General features: G+C 58.4%; 1 protein-coding gene across 4 annotated transcripts; it reads left to right on the top strand.

The window, feature by feature from the left end:
- Positions 1–13,051: 13,051 nt before the first annotated feature.
- On the top strand, positions 13,052–18,217 carry BIRC7 (baculoviral IAP repeat containing 7). 4 transcript variants are annotated; one of them, XM_050746483.1, is made up of 8 exons: positions 13,052–13,236; positions 13,734–14,108; positions 15,564–15,663; positions 16,051–16,132; positions 16,225–16,270; positions 16,813–16,884; positions 17,082–17,280; positions 17,980–18,217. In XM_050746483.1, the coding sequence occupies exons 2-7, from the start codon at positions 13,760–13,762 to the stop codon at positions 17,273–17,275; spliced, it is 843 nt and encodes a 280-aa protein (XP_050602440.1). In that variant the 5' UTR covers positions 13,052–13,236; positions 13,734–13,759; the 3' UTR covers positions 17,276–17,280; positions 17,980–18,217. The 4 variants fall into 4 exon arrangements, with proteins under 4 accessions (XP_050602440.1, XP_050602439.1, XP_050602438.1 ...); XM_050746482.1 differs by having other exon boundaries at positions 13,336–14,108; XM_050746481.1 differs by having other exon boundaries at positions 13,052–14,108.
- The last annotated feature ends 256 nt before the right edge of the window (positions 18,218–18,473 follow it).

Below are 18,473 nucleotides of genomic sequence, written 5' to 3'. Positions count from 1 at the left end.
ACACCAGAGCAGTCCCTGGACGCCACCAGGACTCTGGAACTCTACCGGAGGTCTTCAAAGCGGGGGACCATGGAGATGACTGGCTAGAAAGCAGGGAGGAAACCACACCAGAGAGGAGTCAACATGATCAGGTGACATAAATAGGTACCTGCAGGCTCCGACTTCACAGCTACTGCAGGTGGCCCAGAAACGGAGGCCCCACCGTGGCTGCATCTACCTGGGCCAGGTGCCTGGGGAGGGCCCCAGGTGGGGCAGGAATGAGAGTGGGCAGGGCTGGCTCTGGAGAACAGGACCTGGGGTTGGGCAGTGCTACAGGGCGGTGTGCTGGGTGCTGAGTATTGCGCTAGCAAAAGACACTGCCGCCTTCATCTGCCCTTGCAAACAGCAGCCTCTCCCCAGCGGAGCACCTGTCCCAGGACGGGGAGGCCACCTGGACTCCCGCACCCTTCCACATGGCGTGCTAGTTGTCTTGGGTGACCCTGCTGGCCTGCCCAGCGCGCAGCTCCCTTCAGTCGAGTGACCACATTCCTGATATTCTTTCAGGGTGTCCCCTCCTCAGCCCCTGTGGTTCGGGGGTGGATGCCCCACCTGGCCTGACTGGAGCCTGTGAGCACCCGTCCAGGACGGAGGCTGGAATTCTGGAATGGGATGCATTCTCCCTGGCAGTGCTGAGCTGTGAGCACTGCACCTGTCAGCGGCCGCCCCTGCCTGGAAATGATGCCAGCCCGGAGAGGGAGAAGCGAGTGAATGAAGATGCTTGAACACCAGGATCCAGCCGAGTCTGAAATGGTCCACTTCTGTGCTTTTGGTTGGGTGAACCAATACATTTCATTTTTAGCTTTGAGTTTCTGTCACCTGAGGCTGAGCCCCCTGACCACAGGCACAAGCATAACATATGAACCTCGGGCCTGGCCCACAGTTCCACAGAGGAGGGTGTCTGGACAGTCCAGGGACTGCCCAAAACCCAGCCCTGCTCAGATGCCTCCCTGGTTCCCAGCCCCTCTTGGACCAGGGGCTCCAGGTCCCCATGCAGTAGCCCCACACACCTCTGCACCCCCATCTTCCTACAGTTCCCAGGATGCCAGCCATATCCCCTAAGGCCATGCTTTTCCCTCTGCCTGAAGTCGCCTGCTTCACCTCCTCTCCGAAGCCTCGTGTGGCTCCTCACAATCTCGTGCTCACCCTGGGGACACGTGGGACCACCGGGTCATCACTTGTCTGCACGGACAGCTCCAAGGCCCCTGGTGTCACCTCTGTGCTGTCACCTCCTTTCTGTCCAGCAGAGGGAGCTCTAAATCAGGAGTTAGATCCTTGGCGCTCACCTCCCAGCTCCCCAGGGACCTGCCTCAGTTTCCCCAGCTGGGAGGCAGCATGTGGAAGGCAGTGCCAGAGGGGCTTGCCCCACCTGGTGGGCATTCTGTAACTTGTGGGCTGCTGTGTCCAGCAGGTGCTGCTATTGAACCCTTGAAATTGAGGAACTGCACTTTCAGTTTTATTTAATTAAATTCCAATGGACACACGCAGCTAGTGGCCAATGTGTTTGACGGCCAAGCTCAGACTCCAGGCAGTGATACTCAACGCTGGTCCTCCACACTCCCAGAAAGCTTTAATTAACACACATGTCTACCACCCTGCCCCCACCCGCCCCCAACAGAGAAATTGAAGTAGTCTAGGGTGGAGTTGGTGACCTGCATGTCCAGGAGGCCTCTGGTTGAGTCTGAAACTTCCAGGTGAGCCTGATGGCTCCACGTGTGCCTAACACTCAACGAGGTCGGCAGACTCCTAAGACCTGCTCACCCACCCTGCTCACTGCTGCATGGAGCTGGGGAGTGCTCACTGGCCCCACTCACTCTGTATGTGGAGCTGGGGAGTGCAGTGTCCAGTTAGCCTCTTGCAGCCTCTTGCTTCCACTTCCCTCTCCAGAGTCCTCCATGTGGCCCCAGAGCTCCCTGATCTAGCCTTTCCTAAAGCTGACTCACCACCTCCTGGATTCCCAGGCTGGAATCTGGGGCCAGAGATGGAGCATCTCATGTTTTCAAATGATGCCCAGAAGCTCACAGACAGCAGGGCTGGCCGGTGGATGTCTGGGCTCTGCAGGATTGTGGGAACAGAGGCCTGCTGCTCTCATCCTCCCGCCCTCCCCATCAAGACAGGCCTTCTGTCCATCCTTGGCCTTAGGTGGCCTCTCAGCTCAGCTTCACAAGCCACAGGGGCTTGGGAACGTGCAGGAAGGAGCCAGGCTCAGCTGTACTGAATAAGCTTCTCCCCACCCCTGCCCCCTACAGACCTGGGCCAGGCATGCCAGGGAAATAAATCAGACTAATGGACCCAAGTGGGGCCGCAGCCATGGGAGGTGCGGTCCAGACAGCTGCAGCCGCACTGAGGAATGTTGGCCATCCAGACTGAGACCCATGGTCAGGTCAGCGTCCAGCCCAGCCCAGCCCAGCAGGTGGGGAGAAGCCCATGGTGGGACCTGCCCTGGGCCTACGCTGGTCTTCTCAGCACGCTCCCTGCTGGCCTCTTGCTCTGCCTGTGGCTCTATAGCCCCTGGCTGGGAGCCAGCGCTCACCGCAGCCAAAGCCCAGAGGGATGGACTCATGCCAGGATGCTGGCCCCGTGGCAGGACACCTGGGGAGTCCCTGGGCTCTGGGAGGCCCTCAGGGGGGTGCCCAGGACAGTGACCCCTCGGGAACATACCTACTGCTCATTTTTGTTTTGGGATGTGCTCTGGAGAGCTCAACCTAAGACTCGGGGAGGGGGCTGTAAACCGAAAAACATGAGAGGTAGGGCTCAGTTGATCAAGAAGTTTATTTTGCCAAGGTTGAGGACATGCCCAGAAGAAAAGCACATGGAGTCATAGAAACAGTCTGTGGTCTTTGCCTTTCTCCAAAGATGTTTTTGAGAGCTGCACCATTTAAAAGGGGGAAAGCAGATGGAGGGGCTAGAGGGAGGCCTTGGTAATCACACGCTGCAACAGAAGAGGAGCAGGCAGGGGAATCGTCAGCTGTGTGTGCCTCTCACGCTCGGAAACCTGCACTTGCATAAAATAAGGTGAACGTCTCCTGTAGAGATAGATGCTTCTTGGCCGGGCGCGGTGGCTCAAGCCTGTAATCCCAGCACTTTGGGAGGCCGAGATGGGCGGATCACGAGGTCAGGAGATCGAGACCATCCATCCCGGCCAACCCGGTGAAACCCCGTCTCTACTAAAAAACTAGCCGGGCGAGGTGGCGGGGGCCTAGGTACTCCCAGCTACTCGGGAGGCTGAGACAGGACAATGGCGTGAACCCGGGAGGCGGAGCTTGCAGTGAGCCGAGATCCGGCCACTGCACTCCAGCCTGGGCAACAGAGCAAGACGCCGTCTCAAAAAAAAAAAAAAAAGAGAGAGATGCTTCACCTGTTATCTGTAACTACTTGCTTAGGAACAAAAAGACAGGCGGCTTCGCTTCTCACATGACTTAGCTTTTAGTTTAATTTTTTTCTTGTGTCAGAGTGAATCGGGGTCCCGAGTTTGTTTTTGTTTTTGTTTCGAAACGGAATTTCGCTCTTGTTGCCCAGGCTGGAGTGCAATGGCGTGATCTCAGCTCACCACAATCTCCGTCTCCCGGGTTCAAGCGATTCTCCTGCCTCAGCCTCCCAAGTGGCTGGGGTTACAGGCGTGCACCACCACGCCCTGCTAATTTTGTATTTTTAGTAGAAACGGGGTTGCTCCATGTTGGTCAGGCTGGTCTCAAACTCCCAACCTCAGGTGATCCGCCCGCCTCGGCCTCCCAAAGTGCTGGGATTACAGGCGTGAGCCACCGCACCGGCCTTGTTTTGAGATGGAGTCTCGCTCTTGTTGCCCAGGCTGGAGTGCAGTGGTGCGATCTCAGCTCACTGCTACCTCCACCTCCTGGGTTCAAGCGATTCTCCCACCTCAGACTCCCCAGTAGCTGGGATTACAGGCGTGCACCACCACGCCCAGCTAATTTTTTTAGTAGAGATGGGGATTCACCATGTTGGCCAGGCTGGTCTCAAACTCCTGGCCTCAAGTGATCCATCGGCCTCAGCCTTCCAAAGTGCTGGGATTACAGGTGTGAGTCACCGCGCCCGGCCCCTCCAGACCATCTGAAAACGGGAAACTAGCCAGCCTGCCTGTCTCACTTTGAGCTTCTTAATGCCGTTGCCAGCCTCAGAAGCTGGAAGCCGCTCCTGTGGGCCTCTGATACGCTTGTCCAGATCCCTGGGTCACCTGAAGTGCTTGCTCTGTGGCCACGGGGGGGTTGCTCCAGTGCTGGCAGGCTCTGGCCCCCCAAGCTGGGGAGTAGGGGACTGGCGAGGGCTCTCAGGGTTCTCTCAGCAGGAGTGGGGCTGGGTGCGGGAGGGTTGCCCGTCTCAGGGGTTACCGGCCCGCCTTGCCCAGCACATACCTACTGAACTTCCTGGGAACCCAGGCCTGAGGCCTGGACAGAAATTGGAGCTTCTCCTCCTCCCTCCCACCCTTTTCCTCCTCCTCCTCAGCTTATCTGGGCTCCAGGTCCAGCCTCATTCCAGCCGGCACAGCCCGGAGGCGGGCAGGACCTGGCCTCCTGTGACTGAAACCACAAGCCCAGACTTTCATTGCAGCCACTGACCCAGAATCCCAAGACTGCCGGGACCGGAGGGCCCGGATGCAGTGACTGTGGGGCCCACGGGTGGGGGGCCCAGACACAGTGGCTGTGGGGCCCACGGATAGGGGCAGGCTGGACCCCGCCCCAACATTCTACCCCCGTAAACAGATCTCAAAGCAGGACGTGGGCAATGAAAGGTGGGGAAGGAAACCTGGGGTCCCTGCAGTGCCACACCAGGCCCCCAAGGCCCCTCGGTCCCAGGCCCTCGTCAAGCAGATCTGGGTGTGGGGCATGGCTATGCCACAGCAGGCTAGGGTGGTGAAGGAGCCCAGATATTTTCACCTTAAAATACGTGTGACAAAAAGAGCCAAACTCTGTACAATATTTAAAGAGGTTTATTCTGAGCCTAATACCAGTGACCATGGCCTGAGGCACAGTCTCATTATGTCCTGAGCACATGTGTCCCCGGTGGTTGGGTGACAGCTTGGTTTTATACCTTTTAGGCAGACATCGGCATCAATTAGTACATGTGAGGTGCGAGTTGCTCAGGTTCAGGAAGGCAGAACGACTCAAAGCAGGGGGTGAGGCCTTATGGGTCCTAGTTGGGGGCTTACAGGTCATAGATGGGGGCCTTACAGGTTCTGGGTGGGAGCCTTGCGGGTTCTAGATGGGGGCTTTTCAGGTCATAGATGGGGCCTTACGGGTCCCAGATAAGGGGTTGTGGGCCGGGCACAGTGGCTCAAGCCTGTAATCCCAGCACTTTGGGAGGTCAAGGCGGGTGGATCACGAGGTCAGGAGATCGAGACCATGCTGGCTAACACGGTGAAACCCCGTTTCTACTAAAAAATACAAAAAACTAACCGGGCGAGGTGGCGGGCGCCTGTAGTCCCAGCTACTTGGGAGGCTGAGGCAGGAGAATGGCCTAAACCCGGGAGGCGGAGCTTGCAGTGAGCTGAGATCCGGCCACTGCACTTCAGCCTGGGCGACAGAGTGAGACTCCGTCTCAAAAAAAAAAAAAAAAAGATAAGGGGTTGTGGACACCAAGGTTCTTACTACGAAGATGAAGTCCCATAGGTGTCTGTCCTTAAAGACGATAGATGGCAAATGTTTCCTATGTAGACCTTTAGAAGGTGCTGGACTCTCAGGTAACCTCTTCAGGACTGGGAGGGCCCAGAAGGGGAAAGAGCTGGTTATGTTAACAGAGATTCCTTACAGACACAAACTTTCCCCCACACAAGATGGCTTTGCAGGGCCTTTTCTTCTTTTTTCTCTTTTTCTCTTTTTTTTTTAGATGGAATTTCACCCTTGTTGCCCAGGCTGGAGTGCAATGGCGTGATCTGGGCTCACCACAACCTCTGCCTCCTGGGTTCAAGCAATTCTCCTGCCTCAGCCTCCCAAATGTGTGGGATTACAGCCATGCACCACATGCCTGGCTAATTTTGTACCTTTAGTAAACACAGGGTTTCTCCATGTTGGTCAGGCTGGTCTCGAACTCCCAACCTCAGGTGATCTGCCTGCCTTAGCCTCCCAAAGTGCTGGGATTATAGGCATGAGCCACCGCGCCCGGCCAACAGTGGTCTTGATTCTTTTTTCTTTTTTCTTTTTTTTGATGGAGTCTCACTCTGTCGCCCAGGCTGGAGTGCAGTGGTGCGATCTCAGCTCACTGAAACCTCTGCCTCCCAGGTTCTAGCAATTCTCCTGCCTCAGCCTCCCGAGTAGCTGGGATTACAGGCGCATGCTGCCACGCCCGGCTAAGTTTCTGTATTTTTAGTAGAGACAGGGTTTCACCGTGTTGCCCAGGCTGGTTTTGAACTCCTGAACTCAGGCAATCCACCCGCTTCAGTCTCCCAGAGTGCTGGCATTACAGGCGTGAGCCACCACGCCCGGCCAATAGGGCCTTTTTGAACTATGACAAATACACGTATTTGTGGATAAAATATTTTTCTTTCCTTGTTTGTCATGTGATGTTATGCCAGAGTCAGGCTGGCATTTGGGATCTTACAGCCTGTTTAGTCAGTTTTTTTTTTTTTTTTTTTTTTTTTTTGGAGACAGGATCTCCAAACCCCTGGCTGGGGTTGAGTGGCCCAGCTCAGTGCAGCCTGGGCCTTTCTGGCTCAAGCTATCCTCCTGCCTCTACCTCCTGAGTAGCTGGGACCACAGGTACACACCACCACGCCTGGCTGATTTGTTTTGTTTTGTTTTGAGAGATGAGGTCTCGTTATGTTGTTGCCTAGAGTGGTCTTGAACTCCTGAGCTCTGGAGATCCTCTGGCCTCAGCCTTCCAAAGTGCTGGGATTACAGGCGTGAGCCACTGTGCCTGGCCTGTTTTGTCAGGCTTAAGAGCTCCGTTTTAATGTTAATGCTGGTCAGTTGTTCCTGAACTCCAAAAGGAGGAGGGTCTAATGGGACCTGTCTGGTCCCCACCTTCCTCTCATAGCCTGAACTCGTTTTTCAGGTTTCTTTGAGTACCCTTGGCCAAGAGGGGGGTCTATTCAGTTAACTGCAGGCTTGGAATTTTATTTTTGGCTCACATATGGTGCCCTGGCTTACTCACTGCTTTAAATCAGAGGCCACTTAAGGGCAGCAGATGCTGGAAGAGGCCCTGCTGTGATTTTCCCTTTTCTGCCTTAGGGCCGGCCCCACCATGGGAAAGCAGTCGCCTTCCACCCCTTCCCCGAAACCTCAGAAAAGAGGGCAGCAGCAATGCAGCCTCACCTGGACAGACTTGTCCCCCAGATAATGTCTCCTCTAGAGATCATTCGAATTCCAAAGGGAATCATTTACAAGTTAATTCCTGTCTCTGGAGTCCCTCTGTTCTCGCTGATGATCATTCACGCCCCATCAAAAGAACCGTCCACACTCCCCATCTCGCCTCCCTGATGAGGAAGGGCACAGGAGCACCGGCCTCCCGGGAGGTTCTCAGGCCATCGCCTTCCTGCGCCCCACCCCACGCATGGGGAACATGTCTCCCCCCACAGCGACGGCCGCTGCCTCCCTGGACAGACTTCCTGGGTCTGCATCTCTGCTCTCAGCCAACTCGTTGTGCCCCTCTCTGAGCCTCGGTTTCCTCACCTCTGAAATAAGCTCCGCGCCCATCTCAAAGGGTAACTGAGGAGATCAATGAGGGAATGTGGGTGGTGGCCTTAGCACAGGGCTTGGTACACTGTCCTGGTTGGGACCCTCCCAGGGAATCCCAAAGCAAGCTGACATCTAGCTGTCAGAGAGGAGACCACTCCTTATATTGCCTTATACTTAATTTCTTCTTTGCTGAAAAAGTAGAAGTTAAAAGAATAGGCAGAAGTGAAAAATCAAAAAATCGTAGACAACGGGGCGCCACATTTTGGGCCTGGTGTTAAAATTCAACTCCTGACCTCACCGCTTGTGCTATCTATAGATTCCAGACAGCATGTAAAAAAGCATTATGAAACTCCCCGTTCTGTTCTGTTTTGTTCTGATTACTGGTGTGTGCAGCCCCCAGTCATGTACCCCTCGCTTGCTCAATGGATCACGACCCCACCCCCGCACAGCCGCTTTAGGGTTGTGAGCCCTTATAAGGGACAGGAATTACTTATTTGGAGAGCTCGATCTCTAGGATGTGAGTCTGCCGATGCTCCCAGCTGAATACAGCTCTTTCCTTCCACGATCCAGTGTCAGGAATTCTGTCTACGACTCCTCCTGCTACAGCTGGAGGGAAACCCTCTTCCTTCCCAGCCCCAGTTGTCTCTTTGTAACCATGATAGTTTGCTGCCGATGCACACACGTCAAATCTGTATGCTGAGATGCTGGGCTGCAGCAGAGAAGGGGTTAATCATAGGGTCACTGAAGAAGTTGCTGGGAGGGAACCTCAAATCTATCTCCCAGAGGAATCTGGGGCTGGGGTTTGTTGTTGCTGTTGTTTGGTGTTGGTTTGGTGTTTTTTTTGTTTGTTTTTTGAGACAGGGTCCCACGCTGGAGTTCAAGGGCAGAATCATAGTGAAATGGCAAAGATTCCCTTGTCCCCTCGCCGGGCATGCAATGGGGGACTGGCTTGCTTCTTTGGTGCCCCACTGCTCAAACCCCTAGGGGAGCATATCGACAGGCAGGGAGCCCCACGGCAGCTTCTAGGGGTGAATGTTGATAGCTGAAGCCCCAGTGGGCATGTGCTACAGGGCACTCTCTTAGTTTAGCCGTCTGTAGGCGGCTTGTGTTAACCAGCTCAATTAGGCCTGTGCCTTACCACAAGGACAGAGGCCTGTATCCCGGGGTTCTTGCTGTACCGGAAGAATCGGATCACACGTGGGCTTGGAGAATGAGTGCAAAGTTTGATTTCGTGGAAGCAGCTCTCAGCAGATGGGGGAGCCAGAAGGGAGATGGTTTTCCCCTGGAGTCAGGCCTCTCAGCAGCCTGGGCTCTCCTCCGACCACCCCAGCCAAACTCTGCATCATTCCACCAGCCGATGGCCTGTCGGGGTCTCAGTGTGCTCTTCTGCCGGTGTGCTCCCCCCAACGGCCTCTCGACATCCAGCCGCTTGTGTGTTCTGCCGATGGGTTCCTCTCCATGTCCAGTGCTTGGGTTCCTGCCCACTAGGTCTCGGAGTTTCTATAGGCACAGGATGGGGGCGTGGCAGGGCAGGGTGGTTTTGGGAAATGCAACATTTGGACATGAAGGCAGGGTGTGTCAGTCGTCACCTAGGTCCGTGGGCACAGGCCTGTAGGTGGAGTCCTAGCCACAGACCACGCCCTCCTCTACCCAGCACTTCCCTGCCCACCACTCATATCAATAATTCACTGCAGCCTTGAACTCCTGGGCTCACGTAATCCTGCCGCCTCAGCCTCCACCGTGCCCAGCTACTTTTTTTTTTGTTTGTTTGTTTGAGACGGAGACTTGCTATTTCCCAGGCTGGAGTGTAGTGGCGCAATCTCGGCTCACTGCAAGCTCTGCCTCCCAGGTTCACACCATTCTCCTGCCTCAGCCTCCCAAGTAGCTGGGACTACAGTAGCAGTGAGGACGACCAGAGGTCACTCTCGTGACTATCTTGGTTTCGGTGGGTTTTTGTCACTTCTTTACTGCAACCTGTTTTATCAGCAATGTCTTTATGACCTGTGTTTTGTGCCCACCTCCTGTGTCATCCTGTGACTTAAAATGGCTTCACCGCCTGGGAATGCAGCCCAGTAGGTCTCAGCCTCATTTTACCCAGCTCCTGTTCAACATGGAGCTGCTCTGGTTCACATGACTAACAGTTTCACCTTCTGGTCAGAGCATTTGGACCCCCACAGGCTCTGACTCAGCCCTCTTATCCCAGGCTAATCCCATCCCTGTCCCATCCCTGTCTAAAAACCCCACTACCTTCTTTCTGAGAAAGTTGAGTCTTTTTTTTTTTTTTTTTTTTTTTTTTTTTTTTTTTTTTTTTTTGAGACGGAGTCTCGCTCTGTCACCCAGGCTGGAGTGCAGTGGCCAGATCTCAGCTCACTGCAAGCTCCGCCTCCCGGGTTCACGCCATTCTCCTGCCTCAGCCTCCCGAGTAGCTGGGACTACAGGCGCCTGCCACCTCGCCCGGCTAAGTTTTTGTATTTTTAGTAGAGACGGGGTTTCACTGTGTTAGCCAGGATGGTCTCGATCTCCTGACCTCGTGATCTCTCGGCCTCCCAAAGTGCTGGGATTACAGGCTTGAGCCACCGTGCCCGGCCGAAAGTTGAGTCTTGTTTATACTAAAGTGTTAATGACTCACAAAGCATTCCCAGAGGAAAAGTTAACAGGAAGAGACTCTGAGGCTCTGGTGGTGAAAGGTCAGGCATCAGCCCTGGTGGAGATTTTTTTTTTTTCCTTGAGGCCCCTCCTGACACCCCCATCTCTGCACAGGAATAGGAATGTGCCCAGCGGGTCCACCTATCTGCCCACGTGGCCCCAGCCCCAGGCTTCTTGGAGTAGAGCAGGGCTCATGCGTGTGGCACCCACACGCAGTTTCAGGCATGGACTTTCTCGGATGGCTGGGTGGCTTTGGGGGAGGTGGGAGCTGTTGGTGGAGAATGCTGAGCCCAGCCCTGACGACGGTCCTCTTTTCCTGCCTTAATAGGCTAGTCCTCACCACTGTGGGGGCCTCAATTTGGGGATATTCTCCTCAAACTCCTGCTGGTTCCGAATCTTGCAGGGAGACCAGCATCTCCTTAGCTGCAAATCCCAGTCGCTGCGGGGTCTTGGGGCTTCTGGGAGTCCCTGATGGGCCCAGGGCTTCCTTTCTCACTGACCTGGAGGCCTCTCCCTATGGCTCCCCATCTGACGTCTTCTTACCTGGGAGACTTAATTGGAAAGACTCACAGGGACCCGGGAGCATCACGGGGAGCCCTCCTAGGTACTGACAGATGTTTATTCATTTTGAAAAATGGGCAAATAGCAAATAAAGATGTTTAGGGTACATTTGGAACAAAACAGCAAAATAGTCACAGCAGTGCTTGCCGCTCAGTGGGGAGAAGGCGCATGGGTTTTCCCATCTTTTATTTGGAAATCGTAGATGCACAGAATTGCAAAGAAGCCTAGAGGTCTCCATGCACCCGCCCCCACCCCCACGGCATCATCCCGAAAAGCTGCAGGGCAACTGCCAAATCCAGACACACATGCCCAGCACCCACAGGGACGGCTCAGACAGGGAACTTTACTTTCTTTGTACTCTCAGTATTCCCAACACTTCTGGAATAGGCATGTGACCGTTGATTTTAGCTCCTTATTTCTTTTTATTTAATTAAATAAGCAACATATGGATACTCCTTGTTTTGAGAATTTTGGGCCGGCCGCGCACAGCAAAGAGGCTGAGCGCTCCTCGGCAGCTCCCTGCACAGCCACACGCTGGGATGCGTGTGGAGATCACCCACTGGGTTTGGAGGTGCACAGGACCTCAGGGGGCGATCCCACCAGAGGAGCGGGGCTCGGCCTATGGCCCAGCTACCCCGAACTCCCCAGAGCTCCAGGGCCTTTCCTTCCATTTCCAGGAGTGACACCAATCTTGTCTCCTCTCCCAGCCCCAACCAGTGGGAAGAGAGGGTCCCATAACAGGCCATGGCAGTGGCCTGGGAGAGGCCACCCCTGCTGCCTGCCCACCTCAGAGGGTCCCCAGCTTGAGGATTCCGAGCAAACCTGGGTGCTGCATGTGTCCCTCCGCTGGAAAGAGCAGGCTGGAGATAGTGACCCCTCGTCCCACCTCCCAGGTGCACTGCGGGTGGACTGGGAACCAGGCAGCAAAATCCACCCAGCTTGAGGCCCGCGTCCTCCTGAAAGGGCCCCAAGCCCACACCCGGGGTGTTGCTGAAGTGACCAAAGGTAACCGCTGTGCTGAGGGGGTACGGGAGGACAGAGAGGGGGCGAAGGCGTGGTACCCCAAGATCATCCCAGAAAACACGTTGGGAAGTTCTACTTTGTGTCTAGCCTGACTCCTTCTCCGGCACCCAGGCCCTTTCCCGACAGACACAGCCCTCCCCTCCTATGTCCCTGAGCTTCCTGGTGCCTCTCCCTCTGCCCCCGGCAGCCCTGGCTTCTGTGCTGTATCCTCAGCAGGGCCTGGAGACACCCCAGAGGCCTTAAGAGCCACACCCTTCACTTTGATTTCTGCAGGAAACGAGGTGGCTCTGGGCCTTGGATAGGAAAGGGTTGGGGGTCTCGCTGGGGCCCAGCAACACTGGCCTGAGTATGACCAGAACAGTCACCAGAGGCCTCCTGGGAGGGCGGGTGCAGCCCCAGCCCCCGCCATGAGTAGGAGGAGCGGGGGCAGGTGTGAAAGTGTGGTGGGCAGCAGCGGGTCTATGCGGCTCAGCAGTGGAAAGTGAGCGGGCCAGGCTTCCAGGCGAGCTCAGGGACGGTTTTCACTGCAGCTAACCCTCTCCTGCCCGCCTGCACTCCCCGTGGTAACCAAAGGCCCTGCAGTGTGCGACTCCTCTTTATTCTTCCAAACTCTGTGAGCCTGCACGCTCCCATCCAGGACAGAACAGCAGGGGAGAGTGGCTGAAGGACGACAGGGGGCCTTTAGGGCCAGCTGGGTGGATGAGCTGAGTCTGCTAGGGTTGAGGGTTCAGTTGGGGGTCGGGGGGCATCAGTCGGGGGTCGGGGGGCATCGAAGCCTGGGCCCCATCCAGCTGTCCTCTTTGTCCGGCCCAGGTGTCCCTGGGGTTCCTGTTGTGCCCCCGGCTTCTCTAGGGTTAAGTCCTCCTCCCCGTTCCCTCACTGTGGGGTTTAGCAGCATGGCCCAGCTGTGGAGTTTGGACTGGCAGTCGGGGTCACAGCAGACTCAGGAGCTCTGATTCCGGGGCCAACACTGAATGCTCCTCTTCTGGGGACATCAGCGCCTCTCCCTTGGCTACTTGGGGAGGCTGGTATGGAGGGAAGTGGAAGGAGAAGGAGGAGGTGGAGGGAGACGCGGGGAAGTGAGGGGAGGTGGGGGGAAGGAGAGAAAGAGGGAGGAGGGAGAAGGGGGAAGGGGAGGAGGAAGGAGAGGAAGAAGGAAGAGGAAGGGGGAGGGGGAGGGGGAGGGTAGGGCAGCTCAGGCCCTTCTGTCTGCTCTGATCTTCATGGCCTGAGGACAAGAGCTGCTCCCAGACCTGCGGAGGCCCCTTGGAGCAGAGGGATGTTTCAGAGAACACCCGGGTGACCTGCCTCCCTGCTCTGCATGACGCAGCACTAGGCCCCTGTGAGTCCAGCGTCACCCCTGCAAGGTGGGGGGTCACGGCCCCTGCCTGGACGGGCTGCGCAGCCCATCTGTCTTTACTTGGGCCTTCTCTGCTTCCAGAGGCTGCCCTGGGCGCCTGACCCTGGAACCTTCATCTCCAGCTCCCCAACCCCTCCCCCACAGCCCTGGGACCGGCGCCAGCCTGGGGAGGGGTCTCCATGCTCAGTTCCTTCCCGTCTTGTTCAAAGAGACACTGCCTGCCCACGTGCCATCAGCAGGATCCACAACCCTGCCAGGGGCCCCATGACATGCCCCCGCTGCACAGAGCATGTGACCCCAGAGGCCACCCTGGCCTGTTCCAGAAAGTGTGGGCCCTGGGATACTCCCCTCCCAGGGTGTCTGGTGGCCGGCCTATGCCTATCCCTGCTGTCCCTGGGGTGAGCCCGGAGGTCAGGAGCTCCAGAAGGGCCAGCTGGGCATATTCTGGGACTGGCCATCAGCCCCCATTTCTGCTGCAGACCTGGTCAGAGCCAGTGTTCCCTCCATGGGGCCTGAAGACAGTGCCAAGTGCCTGCGCCATGGACCACAGCTGTGCCGCTGGGCAGCTGGTGACGGTCCCGCGCGGGAGCGCTGTGGACCCCGCTCTCTGGGCAGCCCTGCCCTAGGCCTGGACAGCTGCAGAGCCTGGGACCATGTGGATGGGCAGATCCTGGGCCAGCTGCGGCCCCTGGCAGAGGAGGAAGAGGAGGAGGGCGCCGGGGCCATGTCGCCCAGGGGGCCTGCCTTCCCCGGCATGGGCTCTGAAGAGCTGCGTCTGGCCTCCTTCTATGACTGGCCGCTGACGGCTGGGGTGCCGCCCGAGCTGCTGGCCGCTGCCGGCTTCTTCCACACAGGTCAGTCCCGGGCGGGGGGGCCTTCCTGCTGTGGGCCTGGGCACGATTCTGGACGCTTCCAGCCCAGGGCTCTGCCTCCTCCGTAGCATCCATCCCCCAACAGGAAGGGTCTGGCCGGATGATGGAGCAGGAGTCCTGCAAGCCCTTCAGTGCCCATGTGCTCCTGCCTGACACGCTCTCCCGGAGTCTCTGCTGGCCAAGTGTGTCAGACTGTGGGACATGAGGAGGGGCTGCCTCTGGCCATGGTCTGGGGGTCTCAGCTGTGGAGGCCACCAGCTTGGTGCGCAAGTACCTTTTTGTGATAGAAGTGGGTGGGGCTGACATTGCCTGGGGCCCTCACCGTCCTGCTGCTGGTCTGCACGGGGGGAGGAGATGTTTAAGGAACAGGATCACGGTGACCAAGGCAGGCGTGGTCAGCCGGAAGGTCCTGGCAGCTCAGCCTGTGGGGAATTTCTTCAGGACCCAACCTGCAGCCACTGTCTGGTCTTCCCCAACTAAATCAAGTCCCCGGAGTACCTATCCTCGTCTTGACCTGGGCCCGCTCCTCGGCCCTACAGCTGGGGACCATGTGGTCAGACCTGAGTTCAGGTCCCAGCTCTGCCACTTCCGGGCTGAAGGACAGGGCAGCAGGGCCCACTGAGGGCTTTACGAGTACTGGCACAGCCAAGGTCATTGTCAGCAGTGGGCTCTGGGAGGGCACCATCCTGGTAAGGCTGGACCAACTTAAGACAGCTGGTCGGGGGGGACAGTGGCTGGGACAGTCAGGAGTCGTGGTGTGAAGGGGCAGGCCTGGCTCACCCAACTCCCTGGAGGTCCAAGGCTCAGCAGGTGAAGGTCAGGCAGGAGGCATGGCAGGTGCAGAGCCAGGGTCTTTGGGGCTGGTCGAGGTCCAGTGCCTGATGCAGCCCAAACCTGTGATGTCAGTGGCAGGTGATATATCGCATGCCTGCCGATGAGGGGACGGGGCTGTCAGGAGGTAGAGCGAGGAGGGGTCCCCCACCCCTAAAGGGAGGCATGAGGTCCTAAAACCAAGCCTGGCCCCAGACTGGCCTTCTAGGGCAGCCTCCCTTCTTCCTCTCGCTGGGACTCATCTTGGGGAAGCAGAGACCTGGGGAGGGGCCCTTCTGGCTCCTGAAGCCTCAGGGCTATAGATGTGCCAGGCCCTGGGGGGCCCCCACTGCTTACTCTGGGAACAATGCAAATGCCAGCTCAGTCCTTTCCTGGACATTCTCACCCATCCTGGCCGGCACCCCAGACACCCTTGTCCCCTTTTCACCTTTGATGCTAGTGAGGTGCAAGAGTCCTCCCCCACCCAGCCCCCTGCCCACCCCCTCCTCCCTGTTGCCACCTGGGAGCTCCCCTCCAGTTGAAGCTCTCGCAGCCTTGGAAGGACGTACCAGGGGGGCAGGGGGCTGGATGGGGCCTGGCTGGGGCCAGCATCTCTCCGCACCCCAGGCCAGCAGGACAAGGTGAGGTGCTTCTTCTGCTACGGGGGCCTGCAGAGCTGGAAGCGCGGGGACGACCCCTGGACGGAGCATGCCAAGTGGTTCCCCAGGTACCAGCTGTCCCTGTGGGGCCCCGGGTCTGATCACGGGTCAGGAGTGGGCCCCAAAGGGCTCTGTCGACCCAACACCAGGCCTGCTTTGCCTCCCTGGCCCCACAGGGCACTGGGGAGGCCCCTCTGTGGATGGTGCTTCCGGCCGGCAGGCACCCACTTTTCCTGTGAGGGCCCCTGTTCGGAAGGGCTGCTGGGGGCAGAAGTGCCTCTCCTGTGGGACTACCCTGAAGCCCCATGGAGGTGTCTCCAAGGCAGCCCTCCTCGCCCATGCCCACGGGCACTGCAGGGCGGCGGGAGGAGGGGGCCCAACCCCCAGGGATCCAAGGGCTTGAAGCGGACGGCGGGGGCCCTGAACCCCAACCTACATCTGTGGGGCATCTGCAGCTGCCAGTTCCTGCTCCGGTCAAAAGGAAGAGACTTTGTCCACAGTGTGCAGGAGACTCACTCTCAGCTGCTGAGCTCCTGGGTGAGCGCCACCTCCCCTCGGGGCTCCGGGCGGCAGTGGGGTCCTGCCCCTCCTATTTCCCCAAGGCACCGACGGTCTCTGGCTCCTTCCAGGACCCGTGGGAAGAACCGGAAGATGCAGCCCCTGTGGCCCCCTCCGGTGAGAGCCAACACCCTACTGACTCCTTGGGCACCTGCAGCCTGTGCTTGGCCAAGGCCATGGGGTGTCCCCACCCTGCCAGACAGCAGGGAGAGTGACGGGCACGTGACCGGGTGTGAGGCTGCTGCCTGGGTTGGCTTCTTGGGGGCTGTGCCGTGTGAGGTGGCGCGGGGCGGCAGGGACCTCTGCCAGTGCCAGGTCCCCATTCTGCTTCTCTCCCAGCTCACCCCCTGGGCACAGCCCATAGCCCCTCACCGCACCACCCCCAACAGTGCCCAGCACACAGTGTCTGCAGCCACTGCCAGATGGGCTGGATGTGCAGAGGGCCTTGGACAAGGGGCAGGCTCTCTGGTGGCCCCTCCAGGAAGCCTTTGGATCCTGTTATGCTGTGGGAGGGGTGGGAAGAAGTGTCGGGAGCGGGGGTACTCTGCAGTCCCTCCACTCCTGGCCAGAACTGGACCCCACAGGCTGCGGACCTGTCTCTGGGCCGGCCCGGCTTCCCCTTGGGAGCTAGGCCTCAAGTCCATCCTAACTGTCCACAGTCCCTGCCCCTGGGGACCCTGAGCTGCCCACGCCCAGAAGAGAGGTCCAGTCTGAAAGCGCCCAGGAGCCAGGTGCAGGCCCGGGACCCCCTGGGGTGGGGGCTGGGACAGGGGAGGGCTGATGGCACCTGGAGGGCTGGGTAACGCCAACCTTCCACAGGCTGAAGAGGGCAGGGGCCAGGGTGCGGGGACACTTTGCAGGCCTGTCCTCCTAGGGGGAGCCAGTCCAGCCCAGGCCCAGAGCGGGTGGTGGGTTCTTGAGCCCCCAGGAGCCAGGGACGTGGAGGAGCAGCTGCGGCGGCTGCAGGAGGAGAGGACGTGCAAGGTGTGCCTGGACCGTGCCGTGTCCATCGTCTTCGTGCCATGCGGCCACCTGGTCTGTGCTGAGTGTGCCCCCAGCCTGCAACTGTGCCCCATCTGCAGAGCCCCCGTCCGCAGCCGTGTGCGCACCTTCCTGTCCTAGGCCAGGTGAGCGTCCTGGCACCACGCACAGCCAGCCCTCCTGCGGAGATGGCCCTGAGCCGGCCGTGCCTGGCCCTCCTGAACCCACGGTAGGCCCTTCCCGGGTGGCATCGTCAGCCTGTCCTTACCCCGCTCACCAGGCCCCACTGATAGCACCCATCAGTCTTACTACCTGCCTTGACGCTTAGGTTGGGGCCTGGTCCTTCTCAGCACCATGCCCTGGCAGCCACCACAGCTCTGCCCGCCTGCGTTAACTGACGCCTGCTGGCTCCTCTCGGCCTTGATTTTCTTCAGTGGTCAAGGAAAGCCGGCTTTGGAGGCGTTTGGGGAAACAGAGTGGGCCGGTTTGGGCTTACACAAGCGAGACACCAGCCTGGCCTTAAACCGGGGCCAAGGCACGGTGGGGACGCCTGCACAGTGGGAACGCCTGCACGGTGGGAATGCCTGCATGGGACGGGGGCATGTGAACCTGTTCTTAGAGAAGTGAGTGGGATGCCCCAAGCTGGCCGAGGGACAGGTGCTGTGACTGCCTCGGGGCTCTCCAGGGCCTCTGTAGTTACCCCGGGGATGTGTCTGAAGATCTTCTGGAGGGGACAACGTAGTCAGGCAGGGAAATCTGGGAAAGGGAAATCTGGCATCTGAGGCCCCTGGCTCAGTGGGCCCTGTTGGTAGCCATTGACTCACCCACCCCTCCTCTCCCTCTAGGTACCGTGGTCGGCCAGGTGGGCTGCAGAGTGGGCTCCCTGCCCGTCTGCCTGTCCTGGACTGTGTTCTGGGCCTGCTGAGGACGGCAGAGCTGGTGTCCATCCAGCACCCACAAACCCTGATTCCCTGACCACCGTCCAGGGTGGAGAAGGAAGCCCCTGCTTGGCATGGGGGATGCCTTTACTGTACCTGTTTGGATGCTTCTGAATAGAAATAAAGTGGGTTTTCCCTGGATGTACCCAGCAGCCTGTTCCAGACCACGAGCTGCCTCCCCACCAGCCCAATCTGACACAGGTCGCCAATTCTCCAGGCCGGCAGGGCAGCACCTGCCCAGGTCCAACCGGCTCCGGGCTGCTCCCCAAACTTCCCGCACTCCCGCGGACACCCCCTTCCGGGCCCCTCGCCTCCTTCCCCTCGCGCTTGTCCTCCAGTATTTTCAGGACTGTTGGAACAGGCAGGCCTCAGGCCCCACCTGAGATTGTACCAGACTGTCC

Source organism: Macaca thibetana, chromosome 10 (genome assembly GCF_024542745.1).
Source record: "Macaca thibetana thibetana isolate TM-01 chromosome 10, ASM2454274v1, whole genome shotgun sequence".
NCBI classification, from domain to species: domain Eukaryota; kingdom Metazoa; phylum Chordata; class Mammalia; order Primates; family Cercopithecidae; genus Macaca; species Macaca thibetana.
The sequence above is the reverse complement of the archived record's forward strand: the minus strand, read 5'-3'. Positions and strand labels throughout refer to the sequence as shown.